Here is a 27,819-nt window from a genome sequence, read left to right on the forward strand (position 1 = left end):
TGAGATTTTTAATATGCCGAATGTTTATGTAATATTTCGTTAAAGTCAGATAACTTATGGGATTTGCGGGTGCTAATAAAGAAAATTAGAAAGTGGAGTGAGTGAGCAAATCCCATCCCACTGTCCCCCAGTGATTCCGACTCCGTCTCGTCTGTCTGCGACGATCCGATCATCATTCAGAGCTGGAGTTGTACAACTACTGCTACTTCATCTTCAACCCTCGCACCATCGCTACACGATCCGATCACACTCTCCGTATTAGAATATAGATTATTACTCGTATCATGTATCTTTAATTAGATGATACCGAGTGTTGGTTGGAGTAACGGAGCTCGAAAATGTCGCAAAACAACATTCCTGTGAGCGAAACCTACTGGTCTCTTGTCGACAAGGCCGACAAAAAGTTCTCTAAGATCAGGGATTTGCCCTACTACGAACGCAACAGGTCGGTCGGTAAACTTCATTACCCTAATCAAAGATTACTTATGTTTTCTCCTTTTTAGTTTTTCTGTTTGAATGAATCCGTGGGAAAAACAGCACGAAACGGGCACGATCAGTTGTTTGTGATGTGATGGTAATATGGCCCTTTTAGGCCTCGTTTGGTTACTGATGAAACAAGGAAAAGAGATGTGACAGAAAATTAGGAAGATAGTTTTCCCTCTTGGTTGTTCTGTTTGTTTCAATCTGGATGTAAAAGTAAAGATATGCATTGTCCAACAAAAATGCTAGGCACACGTTTAATTTTACGTCCATTTTTACATCCTTTAGTGATGCTAAATGTTTTGTGGGTCTTACCATATTTGTGGGATAAGTTGTACGAATGAATGTAAACTTGGATGGATGTGTCCCTAGCATTGCTCTTTATCCAATTGTAATGCAATCGTGGTAGCATTTTCTGCTGTATTTAGTGTACGGCACGTACCCCTTGTTTGGTTACCCAAAATAACTAACAGTAGAGAGTGAAAGAAAAGGAGACACAAAAGTTTTCCCTACATGTTTTCTGTTTGTTCCCATGGACGTACTATCTTTATATGAAGTATAATGTATTATCCAATTGTAACGTTGTCGTTTTAGTATTGTTGGAAGTCGTGAGCTCTTAACCTCTCATTTGGTTGACAAGACAATAACATAAGGAACCGAGAAAAATAGAAAGGAAGTTTTTCCTTTATGTTTTCTGTGTAGTGTCCCAAGATATATTGGCTCGGTGGGCGACCGAGCCACGTCATTTGGTTACCCAGATTCAGATCGGCAACCCCACATTCTGCTTGTTAAAAACATGCATTATTCAACTCTACTGTTATCGGGTTAGGATTGCTGTGCAAAAAGTTGAGGGAGAGTTTCCAAAACTACCGATTGAGCCACATGGTTTTGGTATGCACATTACAGCATTAGATGGAAATGAAAGTATACATGGGTATTCACATAACGTGGAGAGAGCTGGTAACATGAAGTTGTGAATTCTAACTCATTTCCCTACACTTGACTAGTAAACAACCCCTAGAGGAGTAAGTTCTTAGTTCTTACTAATTTCATGCCTAGTTGTATTGTCATTTCTTTTGTGTTAACCTGCTCTTTTTAGTGTTACAGATAAACATAATAAATGATGTGAGAAAAAAATAGAAAGTAAGTTTCAACTTTCAACCTATAAACTGAGCTGTGCAGTTGTGTCATACCTCCTTATTCACTAGGTGCATTAAGTAATTATTCATTTTCGTACATATTCTTGAGAAGAAAAGATGTGTAACTGTTATGCGTACAATAATATCCGCGATGATAGATGAAGTAAAGGTTTTGACGGTTATAACTTGTTATGATGGACTTTGTGTGATGGGCTAGTAATTTGGGATGATGCTGAAATCCTTGTCTGTGTAATGGCACTAGGTATGATACATACTTCTACAAGGTGTTTAAAGTCTACACACAACTGTGGAAGTTTCAACAAGAGAATCGACAGAAGCTTTTGGAAGCAGGGCTCAAGCGATGGGAGATTGGGGATATTGCTTCTCGAATTGGGCAGCTTTATTTTGGACAATATATGAGGACAAGTGATGCTAGTTATTTGTCCGAGTCCTACGTATTCTATGAGGCTGTATTGACTAGGGAATATTTCAAGGACGGATTGTTACAGGATCTCAATCTTGCCAATAAACAACTACGGTTTCTTGCAAGGTTTATGATGGTGTGTTTGGTGTTGAACAGGCGAGAAATGGTCTATCAGTTGGTAAATCAACTCAAAATGTTGGTTGATGAGTGCAAGAGGACTTTCCAGGTCAATTTCCAGTTGTTATGATATTTTTCAGGTTTTATGAGTGGTGCTTTGTTTAAATGCTCTGTTGTCTTTCTGGATAGACAAAATGAAGTGAAACAGCTAAGTTATTCTTTGGTTTCCCTACATTTTCCTTTCCATTGAAGATCCTTGACTAATCCACGAGCCAAACACACCCTACAATTTTTTTTTATTTCCCTGGCGTTCACTCCCTTTTGAATGTTGTATAATTCTGTTGGAGAAAACTTGTTCTAAATTGGCCTGATTTGCACGGGACTTCAAGTTAATGTCTCCTTCATCTAATGATCGTCTTCATTTGTCAAACGTTTTGTAAATTTTTTTATGTTGTTTTATGCTATGCTGTTCATTGTAGATGCTTCGAATGACTTTTCAATTATCGTATATCCAGGAAACCGACTTTAAAGAATGGAAGCTGGTGGTTCAGGAAATAGTTAAGTTTCTGAAAGCTGACACAGCTTTTATGAATATCTTCCCTTTGAGATATAGTCTTGTACTGGACCTTCATCCAGATTGCTTACCACAAGTTGCAGCTGCTAGGAGAAAGCTTAGATTAAGAGATGCTATACTGAGCAGCTATTATCCTAATGAGGTTCTATCCTTTACATATTTATTAGCTCATGTATTTTTTGTTTTGTTTGAATTTGTTAGCCATTGCCCAGTGTATTATTTACAGTTTTTTAGTCAAATTTGTATGAGCTGATCTCTTATACTGTTATACTTCCTGCTTCGCATTCTGACCTTTCGTTTTCCATTTTTTATTTTTTATTTTTGCTTAGGTAAAGTTTTCAGAGCTTACTCTTGACACTTTTAGAATGCTTCAATGCCTGGAATGGGAACCTAGTGGCTCATTTTACCAATCAGGTGGAGTTCCTTCAAGTGGGACCGGTACAAACACTGCGCAAAATGGGGCCCCGGGGCCTAGTCGTATTAACTACTCACAGGATATTGCTGATCCAACTTTGCCCCCAAACCCTCGCAAAGCTGTTTTATATCGTCCAACGGTCACACAATTTGTAGCTGTGAGTATTTACTATAGTCTCTTCCTCTGCAACTACACAGTTTTCTACAAGTTAAGGTTCTTTGAAGTTCGAACAGGTATTCACGCAATATAGAGATATACAAAATAGAACCATATACTAGATCTTGTTGGTCACAGTAAGGTAGTATCAGGAAGTGTGAGGTAATTCCCGGGAGTCATAATTAAGTCTATTTTCTTAATATGTTTCATAATGTGTCAGTGTGTGAAAAACAAAGCCTCATGTTGGTACTTTTCCGACCTTGTCATGGCTCCTTTATGGATTGCCGTGCTGCTTTAAGGATCATATACAGATGCTCCATGCTTCTTCGACCAAAGTGAATCACATGGTTCAAGAATATGGAGTTATGGAACTCTAGACTTTTTCTTCTTCTGCTTGAATATTTGGACAAAGATCAAGAAGAAACCTTCATGAAGTACCTTATCTCAAATTCTTGTCCTGGTTAGATCCTATTGTTCAAACGGTATTATCATGTAATGATGATTTTTTTTTCTAAGAATGTTTACGCAAATTACACGGGTTATAGTTATTACAAATTTAGCATTCACGGTTTTTCTTCTGTGGTAACCTGTCTGCTGCTTGAATTCCGTGCTCAAGCTCAGACGCTATGAGGTTGGAGTTTTCATTGGTGAGAGGAACTCTTATGGTGGAAGAACAAGTGATAAGACCATCCTCATATTATTTTCCACTTTCATCGGATGAAGTTGGATATTCAAAATAAGATATAAATAGTCTCCTTATAACCTTCTCATTTTTCTCTAGAATCAGATCCATGACTTCTGAGTGACAAAACACCATTCTATTGATTTTTTCCTGAATTGGAGCATTAAGGATTGGATCTAATGGTTTTTAGTTTGACTCGGAGCCTTACTGATGAATCCTTTTTCGATGTATGTTTGTTAAGCCCGGAGGGATGTGTCCTTTCAGGTGAACAAAATGTTCCAAAAATGTTTTAGAACTGCAGTGGAGCTATGAATGTTGCTTGGTAGGGAAGTTGGAGTTAATTCTAGCGGGAAAAAAAAAAAGAAAAATATTTGATCTTTTGCATACTAGGGTGTGGTTAATCTCCCAATAGGGTTCCCTATCCACTGAAAAACCTATAAATTCTGGACACAATTAGAAAATGTTTCCCCGAGGCCGCCTTTTTTTTTTTTTTTTTTCCCTTCCAAAAATTGAGCTTCTTAGATGTGCTGAATGATGATGAAAAAAAAAAAGATGTGCTGAACGAAGGTGAGCTGAATGATTGAAATTGTAACTTAAAGGCTTGAGCAAATTAATTCTTGATGGCCTTTGGCTTGTCTGAAAAGCAACCATTTTGTTTTTCTCTTTGTATTTGACGTTTGATTTGTGAAAGAAGAAAAAGGAGAAGAATAGAAGAAAAAATAGAGTAAGTAAATAATCTTTTTTAACTGTTATTTGATATGGAAAATGAGAAAAATAAATGAATAGTTTTGTGTATTTGAGCGTAGAAAGTTACTAGTAAGTACGATGCATTATGTCCAAATATTGACAGTAGTGCACAAAAAAGAAATCTTTTTGTTCAACGGATTATGAAATATGCATTTGAAAATTGTGAACTGGTAACAACAATTGTTTTCTCATTTCTAAGGTTATTTCTCAAATATGTGCAATAATTGTGGAAGAAAAAAGAATGTGTTTTTCTTTTTACTTGGATGGCAAGTGTTGGGGTGCCATATTGGCATTTATCAATGAAAAAGAAATGATATCAGCAAAATCTGTTAAGTCTTCTGACAGGGGGTAACAGAAGGGGGTTTGTGCATATTAGTTTCGAAAGTAAGGGAGGTTAGAGTACTTACTGAAACTAGGGTGGAGTTCAGAATCCATTGCTTTATCTGAGCGCCTGATAAAGGATTTCCCATAAGAGATCCACGTAGATAATTAATTTTGCAATTTTGTGATTGTGGTTCATATGCAGGTTCTGGCTACAATGTGTGAGGAACTCCCTCCAGATGGACTTCTCTTAATATATTTATCAGCTTCAGGTATCGCATTTTGCTTTAAACATTTTTTCCCCATTGAATATGAGATTATTCATATTGCTTCAGATGGCTTATGGTTTTTATACCATTCAAATTACATCAGGAAGCAATATATCTGGTAGCCCAAACCATTCTCCAGTGCAAGGTAAGGGGGATAGCTTAAGTTACCGTACTGGTGGTGGCTTACATATTGGAGCTCGTGGAAATGGAGGTATTCTACTAACTCATAGTTATATCTTGTATAGATAAACATCGCAAGAGGAAATTACTACTCGAGCTGCTGGTATTTCGTGTTTCATTGTCACTAGGGGGACTGGTAGACCAAAATTGACTTTAGAGGCGCTAGTTCAAAAGAGCTTAATGGATAAAACAGGTTCATGTAGCCAACCCCAATCAATTGGGACTTAAGGCTCAGTTTGTTTTGGTTTGGTTTGTGGTATCTGCTAGCTCTCCCATCTGGTTTGGTTGGTTCCTTCACTGCGTCCCAAACTGAACTGCTTACACTGCACTGCTTCTTCCAACGATTCTGGAAGTGCAGCTGCCCCTGCCTGAAAGCTTATTTAAGCCACCTACGTTGAGTCCGAGAACCTGTGGTCGATCTGAAGAAAAAATCTCTCATTCAGACCTTCCATCAAGATTTTCTCCTCAATGAATGGCAGCATGAGAAAATTGTCATTTTTCCGTCACTTCTAGTGCCAAATGATGTGAAGTAGAAAAAAAGTCATAAGAGAAGCAAGGTGCACAGAAGGTTGGGAAGTAGTATGCCCAGTTCACCAGGTTCTTCCTTTTAGGTCCAATGCAATTTCTGTTGTTATGTTTACGGTTTTTCCTGTTCCTAGGTTAGAGATAACACCTCATCTTAGGAAAACTCACCGCAGAAAAAGTACAACTTTTCTGGCCATTGATAGCTTCTTGCAAGTCATTTTGCTTTTGGTTTTGAGGTGTCGATGCTCCTTTATTAGCTCATGTCTCACCAAATAGGATTTCCCTTGGCAGAAGATTGGAATTATTGCTTGGCTCTGTTGTACTTTTAGACTATCCATAAATTACACCTCCCTGCACTTTTTATGCGCTCACTTTAGTCCCTCCCCTTTCAATTTTGATTGGGATTACGTATGGGAAATAGCGAAATTCGATCACATGGCCTCTTTTCGAGGGCAATGGAGGAACTTTAACTGTAATCCATTTTCTGGTCTTGAATGTGTGTTGAACCCACAGTTAACTAACTTACCTCAGCTCCCACCAACCACCACCTTCCACCTTCAGTTTTATCCCTTCTCCCTCAAATAAGCCTTTTTCACTGGAAAATGCACTCTATGTAACTTGTTTATGTTCTTTATCCATTGCCCTGCATTTGCTATCTTTAAAATTTCTTGTCACTCTATGCTAAAGGAAAGAAAATTATTTGTGATTCCTATCTTCTTTACACATCTCCATCCTGAGAAACTGACTTAATCCTCGTGTGTAACTCCCCATCAATCTCTCTTTTTATCATCTTAAGTCACCATAGATGGTGTTAGTTTTTAAAGGGTATGGAAAGATTGATAATCAGGTAGCCTTTTTGACACCATTTGGTAGTAAACCCAAGCATAACAGTATCTAGTCAAACAGACTATAATCCATAACCCTGCTGGTTGCACCATTGGAATTCGGTCTCACTAGTAAGGATGCATCTGCCCTGATCCCTTTGATCTAGTTGTTGCAGTCGACTCCTCTCCGGTGCTTGCAGAGCCTTTTTCTTTACGCAACCTCTCTGTCTTTGTCTCTCTCCAACAAGGCCAGGGAAGAATAGTGGCTTCCTCATCTTGCCCTAGTTGTGAGGTTGGAATGATATGTGTAAAGGAACATCCCACTTTTCTGTGTAGGAATGTAATATACAGTGTATAAGCACGAGGACAACTTTGCCCCACTAGCTAGAGTTTGGGGTTGAGTGGTTTTGGGTTCAAATCTTTTATCTGCAATTGTGCTCTTTTTATCTTTAGCTGTCCATGCATTGAATTTGGAGTCAGACTTTTCGGGACTTGAGAGGATCATCAGTCAAGAAATTGAATTGGGTCTTACCCATAAATACACCTTAACAACCTTAGCTTAGGGAGCATAATTTTGACCGTTCAATCGTGTGGAGTTAATGGGAAACAGATCAAGAGACCAAGCGAAACCCAAAAAAATAGCAGCTACAGTTGACGCAGAAGTAGAAGCCACTGCAAACAAATCACTGCCCAATAAGGAGCAGAAACCCAACAAATAGAAAGACATCAATTACAAACAACTGAAAAAGGAACTGCAAACTGATCACTAGGTAATGGGCATCAACGACATCATCTACGAATGAGCATAAAAAAAGAGAACCCAAACATAGCACAATAAGGGCGACAACCAACATAGCACAGGCCACGCCGCCACAGGCCCCACAGGTACTCAACAGCACTAAGACTGCTTACTGCAAAGGGATTTTCATCAACAATTATCAAAACCAAAACCAATGCTGAGGAAAACTAAGGTCCAACCGAGAACCCCAAGGATAGCAACATGTAGTTTATAAACACAATCGCCGTGATAACCTGATCGACAACAGCTTCTGCGGTCCCACATGTAGATGACAGTTTAAACAACGAGCGACGAGGGTCAACAAAATACAAGCAACCTAGGTCTGCGGTAGTCAGAGGACACTCGACGAGGGTCAAAAGTCACTTGATGAAGGTTGAGCTACATGTGACAAGCAACAAGGGTGGATTCTTGTCAATGACTTCTTGACGAGAACCAGTCAAAGGTCTATGAGGAAAGGCGTTGTGGGTTCTAGTGGCAGGCGTGGCAGAGGATGGCGGATTCTGTTTATCAGAGGAGAATGGGGGAATTCTCTGTCTGAATGTGTGTGTGAATACAATGGTGAAGGTTTTCTTATATAGAAAAGGAAAGTAAAATCAATTGAGTAGGAACTTTGACTGAAGAGCTAGTGGAAGGAATCCATTAACTTTGTTTCCGCTTGTGGTGGTGCATGCTGACTGCTTTTGCTGGTGTATTATGAGTGTTTTGCTAACTGAATATTACTCGGGCCAGAGGTGTTGGCAAGCATGTGAGATTTATCCTTCTTCCGGTGCTTTTGAGCAAGTTGCCGATGAAATGACATCCAATGACTCTTTTCCCAAAATGTGACAAAAAATTCTTTGATGAATAGTGAACTTTTTTGGCATCTTTATGCAAATAGGTCCTGAGCATCTTGGTGCATTAAATTATATGGGTCTTTTTTGGAATTAACTTTAGTGGAGGATGTTGTAGTGGACTAATCTAAATCTTCGTCTTCCAGTTCTCGACTTGCTTGGGCCAGTAGCTGCTTTGCCAATATTATTGATTCAGAACTTTGTGACTTGGACTTGGATTTAACTTTTGAAGGTTCAGAAGAACTGCCGGTTGGGCTTCCAAGTCATATAGTAGAAATTTGAAGTGGACTTTCTTGTGTAACTGTATGAATAGGACTTTGCTGTGGAAGAGTTTGGACTGGAATATTAGGCTGAATCCTCTAGATCGGAGATGTTCCGGTAGATGGAAATTCTAATCTGACTTGTTCAATAATCCTTTCCTGTTTGAATAGTCCCCACCACTTAACAAGAAATTGACGGATTACTGTGTGATTGGCAATATTGTATTGCCACTTGAATATCTAGGGAACTTTATATTTGGACATGAACAAAAGGAGAGCATGGTACTGACTGTTATGCTGGTTTACTTTGTACTTAGAAATAAGTGACCTGATTCAGCGGTTAAAATATCGGGGACAGCACCATGTTGTTGCCACCATCGGAGCAACCAAGACGGAATTACTGATTTGAATTATGATCAAAGGATAAAAACCATGAATGACTAAATGTCTCATTTTCATGGAGGAGGACTTTGAACCATGACTCAATATAATCATAGTAACTATATTAAGGGAATGACGAGGAAGGTTTCTGAGTAAGGATGAGTGACCCCATTCATCTAATGACACAATATTATGAATATAAAGTGAATGGTAAATGACTTTGTTTGGATTGTTTCGATCTGTAATTGGCTTGATGACTATTGAATATGGGGCACCAATCCATTCCTAGTATTTTTAATTTAATGCACCAAGATACTTAGGACCAAAAAAGTTCACTATTCATTAAAGACTTTTTTGTCATATTTTGGGAAAAGATTCATTGGATGCTATTTCAGTCAGCAACTTGTCAACAACTTGCTCAAAAGCATCGGAAGAAGGATACGCCTCACATGTTTGCCAGGACCTCTAACCCCAGTAATATTCAGTCAACCAAACACTCATAATGCACCACCGAAAGCAGTCAACATGCACCACCAAAAGCGGAAACAGTTATTGGATTCCTTCCACTAGCTCTTCAGTCAAAGTTCCTACTCGAATGATTTTACTTTCCTCTTCTATATAAGAAAACCTTCACCATTGTATTCACACACACTTTCAGACAGAGAATTCCCTACCCATTCTCCTCTGATAAACATATATCCTATCCTTAGCAATATTGTACTGTATGCAACTTTCTTCTTGAAATCATTTTAATCTTCAACAAGTGGTCTCTACATTACTTTAATGAACTCATCTACTTCAAGTAAAATTGTGTATCTTTAGATTATCTTTCCATTCTCAGCAAAGTGCACAAAGCACTTGAAAATATCTTTCCATTTTAGTAAGTGCACTATATATGCTTTACTTTATGCTTTCCTTTTTATAGCTTATACTTTCTACTTTAAGGACTAATCTGTTTCATTCTTGATCTATTGTTTATTTGTAGTATATATATACGGGCCGGTCGAAGGGACGCAACTTTTGATACAAAATGTAATCGAAGCCCCCCGCTAGTAATCAGAGCCGTTTGTTTAAACCATGGTTTTAAGAGTTCCCGTAAAAAATCTACTCATTCGGATATCGTTAAAGGCTTGATTGATTCATTCGATTTTTATCATGTCAAGTTTGAGGACAAATAGCGATCAAGCCCGTACCAGTAACCGATGTCTTCTATACAAAAAAATTGATGTGCATACAAAAAAAAATCGATGTGTTCCTAATGTGTCCGTGTCCTAATTTTTGAAGAAATTCCATGCCGGCGTGTCTATCAAGTTTCTATGCTTTTTAGCCCTTATGCATAGAGAGGGCCGAGTTCATTCTGGCTCACATGGTCTTATGCCTCTCAATGTCTAGCAGCTCTATCTTACATAGTGTAGTGGCTCCGGAACTGGGGCTCGGATAGCCCACCAAGCCACATTGCACCGAGCGAGCACGAGAATGCCTTCCCATTATTCGGTATGAGGATCTGGAGACCACACACCTACCCTCGGAATGTCTCTCGGTAAGGGGAGTCCAGACGGGGCTCTATCGCTGCCTAAGGGCGTGGAATATACTCGACCCCGATGCCCCGGGGCCGCCTAAAGGAATACGGTTACGCCAGGAGGTCCCCAGACGGTTACACCAGGAGGATAATCAGTGGGGGCTAACCTGGCCATGTGCTCCGCAACTGCCTTATCCCATTCGTCACATATGATGTCACCCGAGGCGGTTGTCCGAGCGTACCTTCCATGTGCTAGCTTGGAGCCCAAGCAAACCAAAGTCTATAAATACAAAGGGGCTCTAACCTAGAGAGGTATGCCATTCTACCCTAACCCTAGACCTATACACTTCTCCCTACATCTAACTTGATCGTCGGAGGGTCACTGGGCTACCATAGCCCTAGTGACTTGCTGCAGGTCAGGCGGCGGGCTCGCGGAGCGGTGGAGGAAGGATCCGAAACCGACCCGCAGTCAAGATCCCGATAAACCGAACCCCTACAATTGGCGACTCTGTTGGGGATCTAGCCGCCTTCTCAGCATCCCATTCCTTCTTTTTCCCAAACTCCGTTCAAAAAGTTCCTAAACCAAGATGGTAGAAGTTGAGGATCCACATCCCAGCGATACGACCCTCAGACTCTGCCCCCTCGGAGACCTTCACCTGGGCTTTGACGGAGCCAACATCCTGGGAAAAACCACATTTCCATCAGCATCGGAGCCGGCACCTCAACGCCAGACGCAGGGACGTCCTCCGAACTCCATACTTACATCTGTCACCTGGAGCGAAAGATCGACGACCTCACAACGGTCGTGGAGCGGGACAGGCACGTCAGAGACGAGCTGGCGGAGATCAAGCACCCCCTCCAGATCTCCCCCTCCCACTCCACCGGAAGCCGTGACGGGCGAAGGAGCCAGCACAACCCTCCTCGCAGCCGTGGTGGGGGCCCCTCGGTGGAGCACCAACCTCGGCCATCAGCAAAAGATTGCCTCGAACCACCAAAGGAGGCAGGCCGCACTGAAAAGGGTGCGCGGCACAGGGAGCGCTCCTGTTCCCCTAACCCCAACCCCAAAGGACATCCTGGGAAGCGATCCGCCTTTGAGAGACTCCGAGCCGGAAGTGTCTCCGCCTCCTCCACCCACTCTGTCAGAAATGTCAAAGGGCACATCAAGCCCACCCCTAGTTTCTCGAAAATCGCAAGGGAGGATAACGGTCTCTTGGAAATCCAAACCAAGGGGTACCGCAAACGCCTAAAAAACAGATGCGAAAAAGCCAGATCATCAAGCACCCCAAAAATGGATGTGACAAAAGTCCAGTCCCCGAGCGCCTTAAGCACCACCCTCGAGATAGCGATAGATCTGATAGGCGAAAGCACCTGCACGAACACTCCCCCCCATAAGTCGTGAAGTGTTCTGCCGAAGAGAAAAGATTACGAAAGATTGGACCATCTCATCCCAAAGAAGCGTTCCGCGACCGAGCGTCCAGATGGTCCCGACCGTTCGATCCGACCTCATTGCGACGCCTGGCTCGAGAGACTCACGACCTCTCCATCTACAAGAGAGATCGATTCGGTCACCCCCCAAAAGGATTCACCCAACCCAAGTTTGCCAAGTACGACGGCAAGTTCGAAGCATATATTCACCTGGTACAGTACAAGCACGTTATGTCTTTGTTCCTACGAAACGAGCCCTCGGACGACGCTTTCCTGTGCAAAGTATTTCCCGCAAGCCTCGGGAACCTGGGCCTCAGATGGTTTAACCAACTGCCCGCCCGGTCCATCTCCTCGTTTGATTCCCTTTGCGACGCCTTCATGGCTCGGTTCATCACCAGCAACAAGCACGAAAAGGAAATCGACTCTCTCCTCGCACTGCGCAAACGAAGCGATGAGACGCTCTGCCAATACGTCGATCTTTCAACGAAATCGAGGGATGCGATGAAGATATTTCGACTCGAGGATTTAAGCTCGGTCTCACCTTGTAGGACAAGCAGGTATACGACGACCTGGCTTGGCACAAACTTGGATCCATGAAAGAGCTCATGACCAGCATCGAAGGATGGTGCCAACTAATCGAGTCCAAGGCCGAGCGGGGAATCGGGAAGCCAGCGAGCCTTAAGGTCCCTGTCATTTCGACAGCTGTCTCAGGCGCCGCGCACGTCCCGACCCTTAAAAAGTAGGCTAACAACTAGGGCTGTTACTCGAAACCGGAAAATCGATCGAAACCGAAAAAACCGGACCGGACCGGATTTTTTAAACCGGTTGAATAATTTCGATCCGGTTCCGGTTTATAAAATTTTATAAACCGGAAAAATAATTTCGATCCGGTTTATGTGTTTTAAAAACCGGTTGAAACCGGAACCGGTTATATATATGTATAATATATACATATATATATATAAAAACATAAGGGAGGAGTTGAATTATGGGTTTTTGGTTGATATTTTGTGGTGTATATTGGTCTAATAAATATATTTATTAGATAAAAACTATTTTTATGGGCTTAATTATGTTTTTATGGATTTTTTTTTTATGTATTGGGCTCAAATTTGATCCTTTTTTGTTGGGCCCAAAAAAAAGGGTTGAATTATAGATTTTTAGTTGATATTTTATGAGTTGAATTGTGAATTTTTTGATGTGTTGAGCAAAAAATATGGCCCATGAATGAAAACCGGATAAACCGGACCGAAACCGGTTGAGCCGGTCGAAACCGGACTGGTTTTATCTCAACCGGTTCCGGTTTCTAAAAATCTCAAACCGGATATCCGGTTTCGACCGAAAAATACACTCAAACCGGTCGAAACCGGACCGGTATCACCCCTACTAACAACATTAAGCAATCTCCGAAGAAGAGACCGAAGCCGTTCGATTTCAATGCCGAAAAAACCGTCTTCACCGTCCCCATCTATCGGATTATTGATCAGGTCAAGGACCAGCCCTACTTCTCCTTCCCGAACTAGAAGCTTGGCACTGCTAACGGGAAGATTAAGAATCCGATCGTCCGATGCAGCTACCATAACGAGCAAGATCACTTCACCACCGCTTGCAAACCCTTTAAGGCTTACTTGGAGCAGCTTATCGCAGGTGGCCACCTTAGTAATCTCATTGACCACGAAAAAACCAAGGCTTGGGCACAGCGAGCCGAGACCCAAAATGAAGACGAGATCCAAACAATCTACGGTCCCCTAAACACCGAGGCTGCACGCATCATCCGTGCCGAACTCAATGATGCTTCTTCATCCAAACAAATCATGTTAATGAGTCCCAAGCCAAAGCGCGCCCGAACCGACGACGGCTCTAAGTGAACTATCTCGTTCATCGAGAAAGATCGGTACCTCGGGACCAGGAAGACTTATTCTTGTACCTAGCCGTCTCGCCACACGCCATAAGCTCGGTGCTCGTTCTCCACAAGGGTCGAGACCACCAGCCCATCTACTATTCAAGACGATGACCCCCGCCGAGACGCATTATTTGCCTTTGGAGAAGATTGTCCTCGCCCTCGTCTCGGCCTCTCGGAAGCTCGTTCCATACTTTCAGGCTCACCGAATCATCGTTCTCATTGAGTTCCCTCTTAAATCTCTCCTCCGGAAAGCGGATCTCTCCAACCGAATTTCCTAGTGAGTTGTGGAATTCGCGAACTTTTAAATTCACTACCAGCCCCAAACGGCTATCAAGGCTCAGGCCCTTGCTGATTTTATAGTCAAGCTTACTCCGAGCGAATCCCCTGCCCCAGGTTTGACCCCCAATCCTGAAGCAACGCTCCAAGCTTACTCCAGCACCGCTTGGAAGTTGTTCCACGGTGATGTCTGGAAAATGTACGTCGGCGGAGCCTCCAACAGTCGAGGTGCCGGGGCTGGGATCGTACTCCTTTCTCCCACCGGTATCCTACATGAAAGCTCCCTCTCCATCAGCTTCCCAGCCTCAAACAACGAGGCCGAATACGAAGCCCTAATCACAAGTCTCAAGACCGCCGAGGCACTTGGCATTGAAGAACTCATCTGCAGTGACTCCCAACTAGTTGTCAATCAACTCACCGAAGAATACGAAGCTTGGGACGAACACATGCGTACATACCTCAGTTCAGCTATCTGACTCACTAAAAGCTTCAAGGCCATCCGGATCGAACACATTTCTAGATAGCAAAACGCACACGCCGACGCCCTCGCTGGACTTGCCTCGGCATGTTCGGCCTCGAGACCCCGCTCTATTTCCTTCGGCACTATCGACAAATCCAGTTTTGAACTCGACGTTCTAGATCATGAAGTCCTCAATATCGAGCTTGGACCTGGATGGACGAGATTGTCAACTACCTGTGGGATGATAACCTCCCCTCCGACAAAAAGGAAGCTCATCGACTCTGTAACAAGGCTGTCTTCTGGTTTAATCCCAATGGCAAGCTCTACTAACGGTCCTTTACCGGCCCATACTTGGTGGCACACCCACACTAGGTGCCTGACATCATTGAAGAACTTCACGCTGGCGATAGTGGTTGTCACTCGAGAGGACGTTCCCTCGCTCACTGAGCCATCACTCAGGGTCATTGGCGGCCCACAATGAAACATGACTTCGAGGAGTACATTAAACGGTGCCGAAAGTGCGAGATGTTTTCTCCAATCATCTACCAGCCCGCTCGAGACCTCAGCCCTCTCACCAGTCCATGGCCATTCTCGCAGTGGGGCATGGACATCGTGGGCAAGCTCCCAATTGCTCCCGGCGGATTCAAATTTCTCCTAACTGCCACCGATGACTTCTCCAAATGGGTCGAGGCCGAACCCATGGTGACCATCAAGGAAGCCGATGTCATTCATTTTGTCTAGAGAAACATCATCTCCCGCTTCGGCGTACCCTTCGCTATCATCACTGACAACGGGAAGTAGTTCACCGGGAAAAAATACTGGGCCTTCCTCGACGAGTATGGCATCAAATGAGACACATCCACTTTGGCATACCTCCGGGGCAATGGACAGGCCGAGGCCGCCAACAAGGCTATCTCTTCCGGACTCAAGCGCCAACTCGAATCCCAACGGGGCAAATGGGCCGAAGAATTACCGAGGGTGCTCTGGAGCTACCAAACTACCCCCGACGCTCCATTGGACGCACCCTTTTCTCCTTGGCATTTGGGATGGAGGCTGTCATTCCCCTCTAGGTTGGGCTTCCCACGATCCGTACTGAAGACTTTGACGAATCGGTTAATAACGACTCAATTGCCTCGGATCTCAATTTGGCAGAAGAGGAGCTCAAAAAACGCGTGGATCAAGCTCTCTTCATATCAACAAGAGGTCGCCAAAGGCTACAACCAAAGCGTCCGCCTTCACTCGTTCAAGCCCAACAACCTTGTCTAGAAAAAGGTGGTCAAGAAGTCCAAAAAAAGGAAGCTTATGCCGAATTGGGAGTGTCCATACCGTGTCCTCAAACACCTAGGCTCGGGAAATTACAAGTTGGAAAAGCTGGACGGCGCTCCTATTGCAAAATCTTGGAATGCTAATAACCTCAAGAAGTTTTATGGTTAGTGGTGGCCTCGGTGTAGAGCCCCATCGGCACCCCCTCTTGTTTCTTTGCTTTCTTTGTTTTCGAAGCAAACTATCAATGTAATGTTCGGACGAGTATCAATGAAAAGCTATCTTTTCTTTCCAAGCACTTGTTCTCATTTTTACTGTTGTTTACTCTCCATCACTAAGTTTATTCTCGCGCAAACCGTTTTATCTCGACTTTCGGGATTTGGCCCTCCAAAAGGTGAAACTCTTCTGGCGCAATTCCCACTAAGTCGTCCAGACCAACACAGTCGTTCGGGCTTTCAACGGATCGTTCTAAGGTTACTTGATTTTTCCCCGAGCCCCTTACCACGATCCATCATAAAGCCACTCACTGCTCTAATACGCTGCGTCTCAAACCCCTGGCCGACGCCAACCCTTTACAAGACCCCAGCAAAAATCCCCAAGCAGACTTGTCCTAGCGTGTGACATCACTTGTCCTTCCCCTCGATTCGGGCATTCCCCCGCGTAGCCAAGGCAGCCTAACCCGAAGCTGGGGCTCGGAAAATTTAAAAACAATTTTCGTCTAAATGCTTCGGTTTAGCTTGCCCGGCTCCGAATAAGCCCGCCCGAAGCGAGGGCACCGCAAAATCTTTTTTTCAAGTAGCCTCCTATTTTGCTTCGGTTCCAACCTTGCTCAAGAAAACAGCAAGCCCGCCCGAAGCAGGGGGCACCGAAAAATCACTTTTTTCAAAAAGCATTATCTTCCTACTGCTTCGGCCCCAACCTTGCCCGTATGATTAGCAAGCCTGCCCGAAGCAGGGGGCACTAACAATTCGATTTTTTGGACATGTAATTCTCCGGTTAGTGCTTCGGTTAATACTTGTTCTTCCACCTCACAAGCTTACCCGAAGCAAGGGGCACAGGCATACCCTAGCAACAACCACAAGCATATGCAAGCATTTCGGAGATAAAACACAAGTGTTTGAAAGGGGCATTAATGTACAGAAAATAAAAACAATCCATAAAGTACCAATTAAAGCCTACCGAGGACATGGCTCGGGCCAACTGTTCGGCACCAGTCCTACTTAACTATTACAGTGATCTGGTTTAGGCCAATCGTTTGGCGCCAGTCACACCCAATTTGCGTTCAAAATATAAAGTGTTTCTCTTAAAGAAGGGAAGAAGTCATTCTTGGGCGTCCGGAGCAACATCGGACATAGGCTCGACCGGGTCTGCGGGGTTAGCTTGGGCATCGGGGTTCTGCACCTCCTCGTCCTCTTCTTCGGGGGGCAGCACAAGCTTTTTGGGAGGCGGCTTGGGGACGACACGAAGCTCCGAATCTTCGGGAAGGTCAAGCTTGCTCAGCAGCAGTTCATAGCCGTATCGGTGTTCGTCCCGGAAGCGATCTCTGTGCAGTTCGGCCTTAATCTCCCGGACCTGCTTCTTATACTCCACTCCAGCCGCGTCAAACCCCTCATCGAAGCCTCTCTCCCTTGCAGCCTCGACCTTCTGGGCTCGAGTGGCTCTCAAAACGTTCGTGACCTCCTCGGCGTTCCTGGCTTGGCTCTTCGCAGCCACCCGTTCTCCATCAACCCTTTCCTTTGGAAGTCCGCTTGATAAAGGTCGCAGGCCTCCCGAGCCACCCTCAGATACTCCTCCTTCGACTCCAAGGCCCTCTTTAGCTCTTCAATCTCAAACTCCTGCCCCTTGTACCTCTCGTGGATAGCCAAAGCCCGAGTGCCAGCTTGCCAACGAGAATGGTAAAAGCATTACAAAAACCCCTGCATTCAATCGAAGGAAAAAGGGAAATAAGGAAGCTTACATTGAGAAGTGACTACGCCATCTCCCTCGCTAAATCTTTGGTGCTTACTGTGATGGCTTTGGCATCCCTTTGGAGTATGCAAGCTCAAAGTACCTCATAGGCCGTCCCGATGTTCCGAGACGCACTGTTAGCATGGTGGATCTAGCGCCCACTGTAGTGACGAAACTCAGGGGCCCAGGGGTCTTCCCTCGCCTGAACCCTGGCATCGCCTTCGGCTTCCCCCCCGGCAGACTCACCGTCCTGCTCCTCCGAAATGGTGATAGTCTCCTTCTCCTTCCCTTTCTCCTTCCCCCGACTGCTATGCCCAGCCTCATGCCGTGCCCTTTTCTCCGCCGGCTCCTCCAGTGAAACGGGAGCGACCCTCGAACTACCTGCACCTACCGTCTCGATTGGAGAACCGACGCCATGGCCCCTTGGCCTCCGCCTCAAGTTCAATACCACCCTCTTGGTACAACCCACCATACCGCAGCTCAGCCTGGTCCTCTCGGGAGTCTCACGGTCCACCTCTTCACGAATGTTGCCTAGAGGGGGAGAGTTGCTCGCCTCGGCTTCTGCTGCTCCGAGTCCTTCTCTTCTTCTTCCCCTGCCTTTCCCTTGACCTGCCCTCGGAACCCCCTGCTAGCTCAGTTTCTTCTTCAGAAAGCCCGTGTAAGTCGGGACGTAACCAAGCAGGTCTGGGGCGAATCGGTTTGCGAGGGGAATAGCGTAAGCAGCATTGATTAGGCCTCGGTTCGCCCTCCCTCGATAGCCTTGCACGACCCTTTCACCTGCAAGATGTCAACAAAGAAAGAAATCAACATATGCAAGCAGGAGAGAAAGTAACATGCAATACTTGGAGGTGGGAAATCTACTGACCAGGTCTACCGGTCCCAAATTGAGCCGTCGTTCCCGTATTAAGATTCTCACCGGGCCCAAACATGAAGTTCCCGGTTATCGAGACGTATATACCCGCCTATTCCTCGGAGTCGGGCAGGTGATCAATCAGAAACTCGTCATGCCCCAACCGACAAGACAGATAATAGCGGTTGTAGTCTCTGTGGACTCCGACCTGGTAGACCCCGAAGAGCTACTCCAAACCGAATGTCAGGTTGTATTGCCTCCTCAGCTCTATAATACTCGTTATGACCCAGTAGGAATTAACCGTTACCTGAGAGGAGGTGAGTGACAAAGTCCGGAGCACTCGACGTACGAATTGGTAGAGGGGGAATCTAATTCTGCCCTCGGTGATAACCTTGAGGGGGAAGATCAGCTCTCTCGGGCGGTGCGACAGTGGACGGGGGTCGGTGATCGGTAGTAACCGAACCTGGACATCCGATGGGATGTTGTAAACCCTCCTAAACGCTCGGTGTGCCACTAAAGAATTGATTCTGATTGGGGCACGGCCTCACCGCCCTCCTGTGTCCTTGAACCTCCTGAGGAGGATTCGCGAAGGGTCTCGGACAGTGATCCGAGGCTCTAGGAGTCTCCATCTCCCAAGGATCGAACGACGTGATCGGGCGTGGGGCTCTCGAAGGATCAGAGGGCTCAATGAAGTCGATTGGAGTTTGCTAGAACGCTCGGATCCGAAAGGTCTCACGTATTAGCTCGTCGATAACAGGAGAGGAGGTTAAGCTACTGGAACCGTCCGAGGAGGTCTCAACGACCATCCACCCCAACCTAGCAAAAAAGGATATGCAAGACCCGTTAGCTACATGCTTAGGGGGAAAAAGATCTAACGCTCGGGACGGGATGGACATCACTCCTCGGAAACCCTAGGTCACATTCGTTAACAGGATATCCTTCCTCGGGAAGAACACCTGGGGTCGGGAACGTGTCAATGGCCTTGGGAAGGAGATACACCTTGGGAAGAACATGAACAGCGTAATTAATAGTGCTAAGCCATGATTCAAGCGGCGGCAGGCGGCGTCTCCGCCTCATCGCTCCGGAAAAATGATGAAAAACGCAGAAAAAATCGTCCAAAAACTGAAGATTGATGCGTAAAGATCAACATGCCTAAGATTCAAGAGAAGATCTGCCACGACAACACCTCTAAGATCGATTTGAAAACAAAGAACAGCAGCAGCAACGACAGAGCAAAGAGAGAGAAAGATGGTGCCCTTTTCTCTCCAGCTACCCTTTTATAGGGGAAGGATTCGAAGGGGCGCATGGGAAACAAAGCGACGCGCACCGAGCCGTCTGATCCTTGACACGTGGCCATTATGGGACGGTCCGTACCAAAAAGCCTGCACAGGAGTTGGAGCGCCGCTTACTGAGCCACTGGGTGTCTGACGCGTGTCTCCGATGTGACGTTCCGTACCAATCAACTAACGCGGCACGCGCCAAGGCATCTTACATCACGAGACAACTTGGCAATGATCAACACGTGGCTCCTAGGGCTGGGGCTATGCACCTTACGACTACCGAAGCCGCTTTCCGCTTTGGTTTCCTACAAACAAAAGACTCCATCAATGTGGCAGAGTGCGAGCGCAATCAACTCCCCCGAGCTCAAAGATTCCAGCGAGTTAAGGGGCTATTGTAGTGGTTCCGAAACTGAGGCTCAGACTGCCCACCGAGCCACATTGCACCGAGCGAGCACGAGGATGCCCTCCCACCATTCGGTATGAGGATTTGGAGACTACAACGCCATCCTCGGAATGTCACTCGAAAAGGGGAGTCCGGCTGGGGCTCTGTTGCTGCCTAAGGGCGCGGAATATACCCGACGCCCTGAGGCCACCTAAAGGAATACAGTTATGCCAGGAGGGCCCCAGACGGTTACACCAGGAGGATAATCAATGGGGGCTAACCTGGCCATGTGCTCCTTAACCGCCTTATCCCATTCGTCACACATGACGTCACCCGAGGCGGTTGCCCGAGCGTACCTTCCACACGCTAGCTTGGAGCCCAAGCAAACCAAGGTCTATAAATACAAAGGGACTCTAACCTAGAGAGGTATGTCATTCTACCCTAACCCTAGATCTATACACTTCTCCCTACATCTAACTTGATCGTTGGATGGTCACTGGGCTACCATAGCCCTAGTGATTTGCTGCAGGTCAGGCGGCGGGCGCGCAAAGCGGTGGAGGAAAGAACCGGAACTGACCCACGGTCAAGATCCCGATAAACCGAACCCCTACACGTAGTATCCCCTTCTCCCGACACCGTATACAATGTTGTAAAAACGAGGACGTCCCACACTGTTTCCAGTTTCTATAGTACTATCCTGACAAATTATGTAGCCAGTAGTCTAAAAACTACTCCCTCTGTCCCACTTTGTTGTGCCCTTATTCCTTTTTGGGATGTCCCAAAATGATGTGTGCTTATTTCAAAACTTTCCAATTTTGGATGTCCATATTACCATATTACCCCTCATTTCTCCCTCCCAAATTCAAATTTTGAACTTGATTTGAAAAGAAAGTAGAGCAAATTAATGACATGACAAGAAAGTTGACAAAAAGTCATAAGTTACAAAGGGGTAAAATGGAAAAATTGACACAAAGTCATGTAATTATGATCTTTCTTAAATTACGTAAAAGTCAAAATAGGCAAAACAAATTGGGATGGAGGGAGTATTTGATTGTCACAAATGATTTGCATGACTTACTTTTTCACCGCTGGCCGTGTTACAAATTAGATGCTTTGTTTCATATCTTGTCCTTGTAACAATTTGTTTCTCGTATTGGAATTCAATGAGAAGAGTGTTACCTGTCATAGACTATGTGGGTTATATGATGCTTGGAGATACAACTACTAAGCTAAAGTATATTTTCTATCATCTAAATGGATGCAATTTTTCAATTCGATGGGAATGTTATGGATGTTTGTGAACTCCTGCAGCTTAAGGGTTTAAGGTACTTGAGGTAAAAGTTTAATCTAAAGATCAAGGAATTGGTTTTTAAAGAACAGCAGCCCCTGTCAATCATTTATGTATTGGTTCTTGGTGAAATATTGGGATTTATTCATTTCGATTGAAGTTCTACATTAGAATATGATAATGGTTGTAAAGGAAAAGTAAGGGCTCTTGAAGGCATGTCAATATGTCATGGCTTCGGTACGAGGGTGGATATTGAAAATCTAGAATCATTCCTCTTCTATTAACTCCTTTTGAGATTTAATAATGGGAACTGAAAAAAAGGAGGTGTTTGGCTAGTGTATTGTTTGATCAGGAACCTTTTTATGTCTGTGAAGAAGAATTCTTGCGTTGCAAAAGGCAGAATTCCTGTTCCCGTTGGTTCCTCTCCATTTCCTTGCCCTTCCATCTACAACTTCTCTAGCGTCTACCAAGTGAAGCTTCAAGCCATATACGTATAAACCTAAAAGTGATTACATGACTTAGAAATCCATGACACAAATTTGTATGTGTAAGGTTAGCATGATGTTATTGAGTTCTGGAATACTTGGTGTTTGTGACCATAGCACGAGAACAAAGAGAAACTACATTGGTATATATGAACATACTACATATACGTTTGGAGATACTGAGTCGCTGACATTTTGTAGGGGTTAGTTTTGTTGATATCGTGGATTTTGTTGCTTTTCACATTGTATATTGCACACATGCTCATTGTTCTTAAGCCTTGCCTATTTATCAATATCAAGACTTCATTATAGAGTGATATTTCTTATGTTACCTGTAATCGTATTAATATATTGCTATTGATTCCTTGAACATTAAGATTAGCTATGCTAATGGTAATTTATTCTTTGTCAGGTGTTGATTCCATTTATCCTTGTGACTTCGTTCCGTTTACAAGAAAGCCACTATTTATAGTTGTTGACAGTGACAACAGCAAAGCATTCAAGGCAGGTTTCCTGCCACTTACGTTTTCTTCTTTTGTAGTGGCCATCCTTGTGCCCTCTCCCTCTCTCACTAGAAGTTTACAAACTGTCTAAAACCACCTGCCATGGAACATGCATGTGTGTGGTATGCATACGCAGCAAGACAAAAAAAATCTTGAAACAGTAGAACATTGGAGTAGGGATGTCATGGCAAAGTTTAAAATATGAGCTTAATGTTTGTATGGGACTATAACAAATATACTTTTGTTTTCCATACGAATATGTGTACGTGTTTCTGTCGCATACCATAATTTTGAAGATGAAGCTCAACGACCGCCTTCCCAAGACAAGAACAATGGGAAATTGACTACTATGGAACCAATGGGTGGTGATCTTCATATATCTTACGACTTTGGTCTTACTGCTTTGAATTTCATTTACTCCCTCCGTCCCATTTTGTTAGTCCATTTTCGATGTCCGTGTCAGTTTTCAATTGCTTATATCTTCTAATATGAATCTCCAAAAATATTCCATATGGATCTTGTTTATAGGTCTCGATTAGTTCTATAATACAAAGTTTTCAAAATTATGAAAAACATTATAGATTGAAAGAGATAGACAATTAAAATTGGCACGAAATTCAAAAATGGACAAACAAAATGGGACGGAGGGAGTATGTTACTGTATTGTTCATACTGTGGTAGGAGTGCATAACATGTAACTTCCCAATGATATCCTTGGTGAACACGTGTTGCTAGAGGTTCAAGCTCTTGTGTTCCTTCTCAAGCAGTATGGAGAGGAACTTATAGCATAGGATATTTAGTTGTATCTCCTAAGTTGCTCTGAATTTTATGCCATTAGTTATGCATCCAATACAACATAAATTGGTTTCCTAGAGATGTTAAGTAACAGTTGTTCGAGGAAATGTTTTGTCACATCTATACAAAAAACTATTGATCCAGCAGGTTAAAATTTCACCGGTAAAACTCTCATTTAGATTGGCCAAAAAAGTTTAGCTCAACTAATTATGTGTTGTAATCCTATGAAAATAACCAAGGTTTTTCGTTTGCACAGGCTATAAATGGAGTTGAAAAGGGAGAGCCAGTTGCAATGCTCCTATCTCCCAACTCTTATCCTACCGTGCCTTCTGCTGTAGATTCTTCTCGTCATCCAAGCGGGAGCCTATTCACCAGTTTTCTCACGGCTCCTTTGCAAGCTTTTTGCCTCTTGCTTGGTATTTCAGGCCCTGATGTTGATACGGTGAGTACAATCAACATTCCTGTCCATACTTAATTGCTAGTAGGTTAACTTGGTTGGAAAACTGAAAAAGTGCTTCAGGATATGTGCAACAAAGCCGGGGGCTTGCTATCGTCATTACTAAATGACTGGGGATTGATGCTGGCGGCATCAGACACCCTCGATCCTGTTTGGGCTCAAGGTTTAAGCGATCCATTTCTGAGGCGTCTTCTACTACGGTACATCCTAAATTCTCAGCTTTGTTTGGTTGTGAGGTAGGATTTTATATATTTTAATTAATGTCTTCAATGGGGAAGTTAATACAATCAATCCTTTAAATTGAGGATGTGAGATAGAATCCAATAAAGATAATCTACAGTCGTGTTTTGTGGGTTTTGACATGCACCCCATCTGTCGATGCCTAAGTGGTCACCATATGCGTATCAGACAAATAGGGGACACCGACATGGTCGCCATATTCGTATCAGACACACTGGGGTTACACGCTTGGGACATATGGGAATACATATATGCGACGCGCCAAGTGACTTGCCGAATTGTTTATAACAATATTTAAGTGCGAGAGATGTGTGAAACATGTATGTCTCATTTGAGACACTAATGGGGACATGGTGTAGTGTCATTTCATAATATATAAAACTTTAGTATTTCAAGGGTTTAAAATAACAAAGTTATCACTTGTTCGTCATGGTTTGTTTTTTGATGGATCAACGCTAATTATTTACTCTCTTCTCCCATAAAGTTAGTCCCCCATGAAATTACATGCAATTTTCGAACCTAAAAATAATATACTTACCAAAATAATGTTTCAATTTTTTGTTTTTTTTTTTGCACCCTTCAAAAGATCTCATTGAGATAAAACACAAGATCCATATTGTACAAAATATTATTTTGGTAAGTACGTTATTTTTAAGTTAAAAAATTGCACGTAGTTTCATAGAGGATTAACTTTATGGGACGGAGGGAGTACATGCAATGTTGATTTTTGTTTTTGTACTTAGTTTAGTTCCGGGTGTTTGTTGATTTAGTACCAATAGAACTATAAATATTAATATATGAAAACTTAATTTTGCCATGTTTTCCTCAGCATTTCCCCTTCCCAGGCACCCATTAGTGGGGTACCAACTGGGCATTTTTGTTTTGGCTAATTTTGTCGTGTCCCTGCCGTGGCCATCTCCCCTTTTATTTAGAAATGCCATGTCACGTGTCCATACCTGTTTGTGCTTCTTAGCACCCCATCATGGACGCATGCACCAAACCCATACAAAAACTAAAAGCATCACTCACTTGCAAAACTTATGTTTTAAGCATGACATAAAAGCACAATGTGTTTGTTTAGACACCCTAATTTGGCTTAACAAGTGTTTAAGCCCCACCTTGGGCATTTCCCAATGGTGAACAGGTTCTTGTGAGTATTTGGCTAAGAGTACAAAGTCCCGCTTCAACGGTTGTGAACCTAAGTTGTTCGAATACTCCTCAAAACCCTTGTTATAAGCTTATCCAAACCCTTATCTTCACTTTCTGAACCAATCGCCACTTTCAGGAGTGGTGATCACCACTATTATGTGTCGATCACTACATATACAGTTGATTGCCACTCTCCTTCTCTACTTCAACTTTGGCGATCGCTAGATAAACAGTCGATCGCCAGTTTTGGTGTCCATCGCCATTCTCCTTCTGGTCCAGAACCACAACCGCCTTACCATTTCGTCGATCGCCATTCTTTCTGGTGATCGCCATAAACTTCTGGCAATCGCTGATCTTGGTTTTCCGCAGAACGTTTCCGAACCCAATTGAATGGTTAACAGAGTTTGAATCCTCTTCGAACTCTTTTTTCCTAATGGTTATACATTCCACATCTTGTACAACTCTATTGGATTATAACCGGATTAAACACTCAATTTTGAATTTTATTATAATTCAAGTGATAAAAATTATCACTTTTCTCCTATTAATAGAGGCCTAAACCTCTGAATTCAATACATTCATTTACTCTCTAGCAATCTTGAAGCTCTGCAAAAATCACTCCCCTGCACTCCCAAAAATCCAGCAAATCAACCCTCCAATCCCAAAGCCAATAATACTCCGCGTATTCTCCCATCCTCGGCCAATTAAAGTTCTCAACTGTACAAGCTGTTCTTCACGCTTTTAGCCCATAAAAGCCGCAAAATCACACTTTGACATCCTACTGAGCTTTGAGGGAACAAGGTGGGATAACGCTGTTAACCCCAGTGGGTTAACCGCAACACAATCGGTTTAATTCTTACTCTTTTTTCTGCTATTCTGGTGTAGTAAGGAGTGGCGGTCGCCAGTTTTGTACAATGCATGTGGCGATCGCCAGTTAGTTTCTGTCGATCGCCAGTGATTGTGGCGATTGCCAGTCTCTGGCGAATAGAGACTCTATTTTCTTGTTTTCTGCATGCTTCCCCTGTTCCCTTCCCTGTGTGATTTTATTTCCTTTCATCACCCATATCTGTTTAATGGCTAATTAAAATATATTTGTAAAATAGAAGGAATGAAATCGAAACGCTTCATGTCAAACAATTAGAGGCCAACCTTTTGGTTGGGCGGAGTGGGGTGCCTACCTTCCGCTCACCATACCCTTGGCTTCCGAATTCAGAATCTCGACCGTTTTGGTTTTTTGGTTCCTAAAACCAAGTGGTGACTCTAAGCAGAATAAGTGCGCCACTACGGGCACTTCCAATCAAACAAGACATGTTGCATGGGTTTCTAAAAGAGAGTAGTTTCATTGATTGGCCATTCTGTGTGGTGAGACCTCAAAAGGGGGGTATCCGCAAGACATCTTGGGCACTTGCGTATTTTCCTCTAAAAGTACTTTTAGTTGGAATCCATTTATGGTTTGGAACAACAATGTCCCTACTGATTGACTAATTACTTTGTGCCCATCACCTGTTAAACTTGCTTTGTTGTTATATGGCACTTGCTAGTCCAATTTTTTCAAATAGTACTTGCATTGTAGAACCTGCTGGAGAGCTTAATTTGCATTTTCTAGCCCCATTTCTAATCTTAAGCATCTGGTACGGTCAGACCTCAATTATGGGAGATCTCGAGTTCAAGTCTCCTTGTTTGCAAATTTCTTCTATGCATCCTGGCTCCACCTGCAAGACGGGGTGGCATATTTGGTAGGTGTTGGAGAACTTATCATGCTATACCCCCTTTCATAACAGCTTAAATTGGTGGAACAACTGCCGATTTAACACTACCTAGTACCTGTCATATTTCTTTATTGATGAATTTGCATAGAGTAAATTTATATAGTACCTTTTAGTGTAAAATCCAAAGCTGGGAGAACTTTCTTTTTTGGTCCCTCCAATAGTTTTATTTGTTGTAACCTGTGTAGTTCTTATATTATAAAGTATGGCCCCAGAAGTGAAAAAGTTCGTCTGGTAATTAGCTTTCGGTCTTGCAGATTTATGTTCTGCCGGGCAGTGCTGACACTATATGCTCCTACTTTAGACAAGGAAGAATTCCTTCCTGAATGCATTCCTTGCCTGCCGGAGGCTTTCCTGCCTACGGCTGCAACATTTCAAACAGCAGTTCTGCAGATAGCAAACATCTTTGGTGCAACTAACCGTTTTGTCTTGTCAGAAGGTATCTCTCTTCCAGAAAGTAGTGAGGATGAAATTTCTTCCTCGTGAACCTCACTTCAATGATGAAAAATGGCTTCAAAATATATGAAGTTTCAAGTAATGTGTAGCTTTTTTTCCTGTTGTATAGTTTGATTAGCGTTATCTACATTTTCTCTTTGGTTGGTTACTATGATCTTTTTCTTTTTCTTTTTCGCAACAGAACTTGTAAGAACTGGCTGTTAAAACCAGAATTCGCGGAAAAGCATAAACTAAAGTCCCTGTTTGGTTTCA

The 27,819-nt window shown here is 43.4% G+C and overlaps 1 protein-coding gene across 1 annotated transcript; it reads left to right on the forward strand.

Annotated features, from left to right (window-relative positions):
• LOC131324161 (uncharacterized) lies at positions 1–27,819 on the forward strand. Its single transcript, XM_058356013.1, has 10 exons — positions 1–445; positions 1,882–2,269; positions 2,676–2,876; positions 3,064–3,306; positions 5,261–5,327; positions 5,428–5,535; positions 22,614–22,705; positions 23,756–23,941; positions 24,020–24,156; positions 27,369–27,819. The coding sequence occupies exons 1-10, from the start codon at positions 339–341 to the stop codon at positions 27,595–27,597; spliced, it is 1,758 nt and encodes a 585-aa protein (XP_058211996.1). The 5' UTR covers positions 1–338; the 3' UTR covers positions 27,598–27,819.

This window comes from Rhododendron vialii, chromosome 1a (genome assembly GCF_030253575.1).
Source record: "Rhododendron vialii isolate Sample 1 chromosome 1a, ASM3025357v1".
NCBI lineage: Eukaryota > Viridiplantae > Streptophyta > Magnoliopsida > Ericales > Ericaceae > Rhododendron > Rhododendron vialii.

Excerpts from the sequence above, each read along its gene's own strand:
- LOC131324161 (XM_058356013.1), top strand. The coding sequence starts at position 339 with ATGTCGCAAAACAACATTCCTGTGAGCGAAACCTACTGGTCTCTTGTC. Across the intron at positions 5,328-5,427 it reads AATATATTTATCAGCTTCAG|GAAGCAATATATCTGGTAGC; the intron begins GTATCGCATTTT and ends AAATTACATCAG. Across the intron at positions 23,942-24,019 it reads CAGGCCCTGATGTTGATACG|GATATGTGCAACAAAGCCGG; the intron begins GTGAGTACAATC and ends AAAGTGCTTCAG.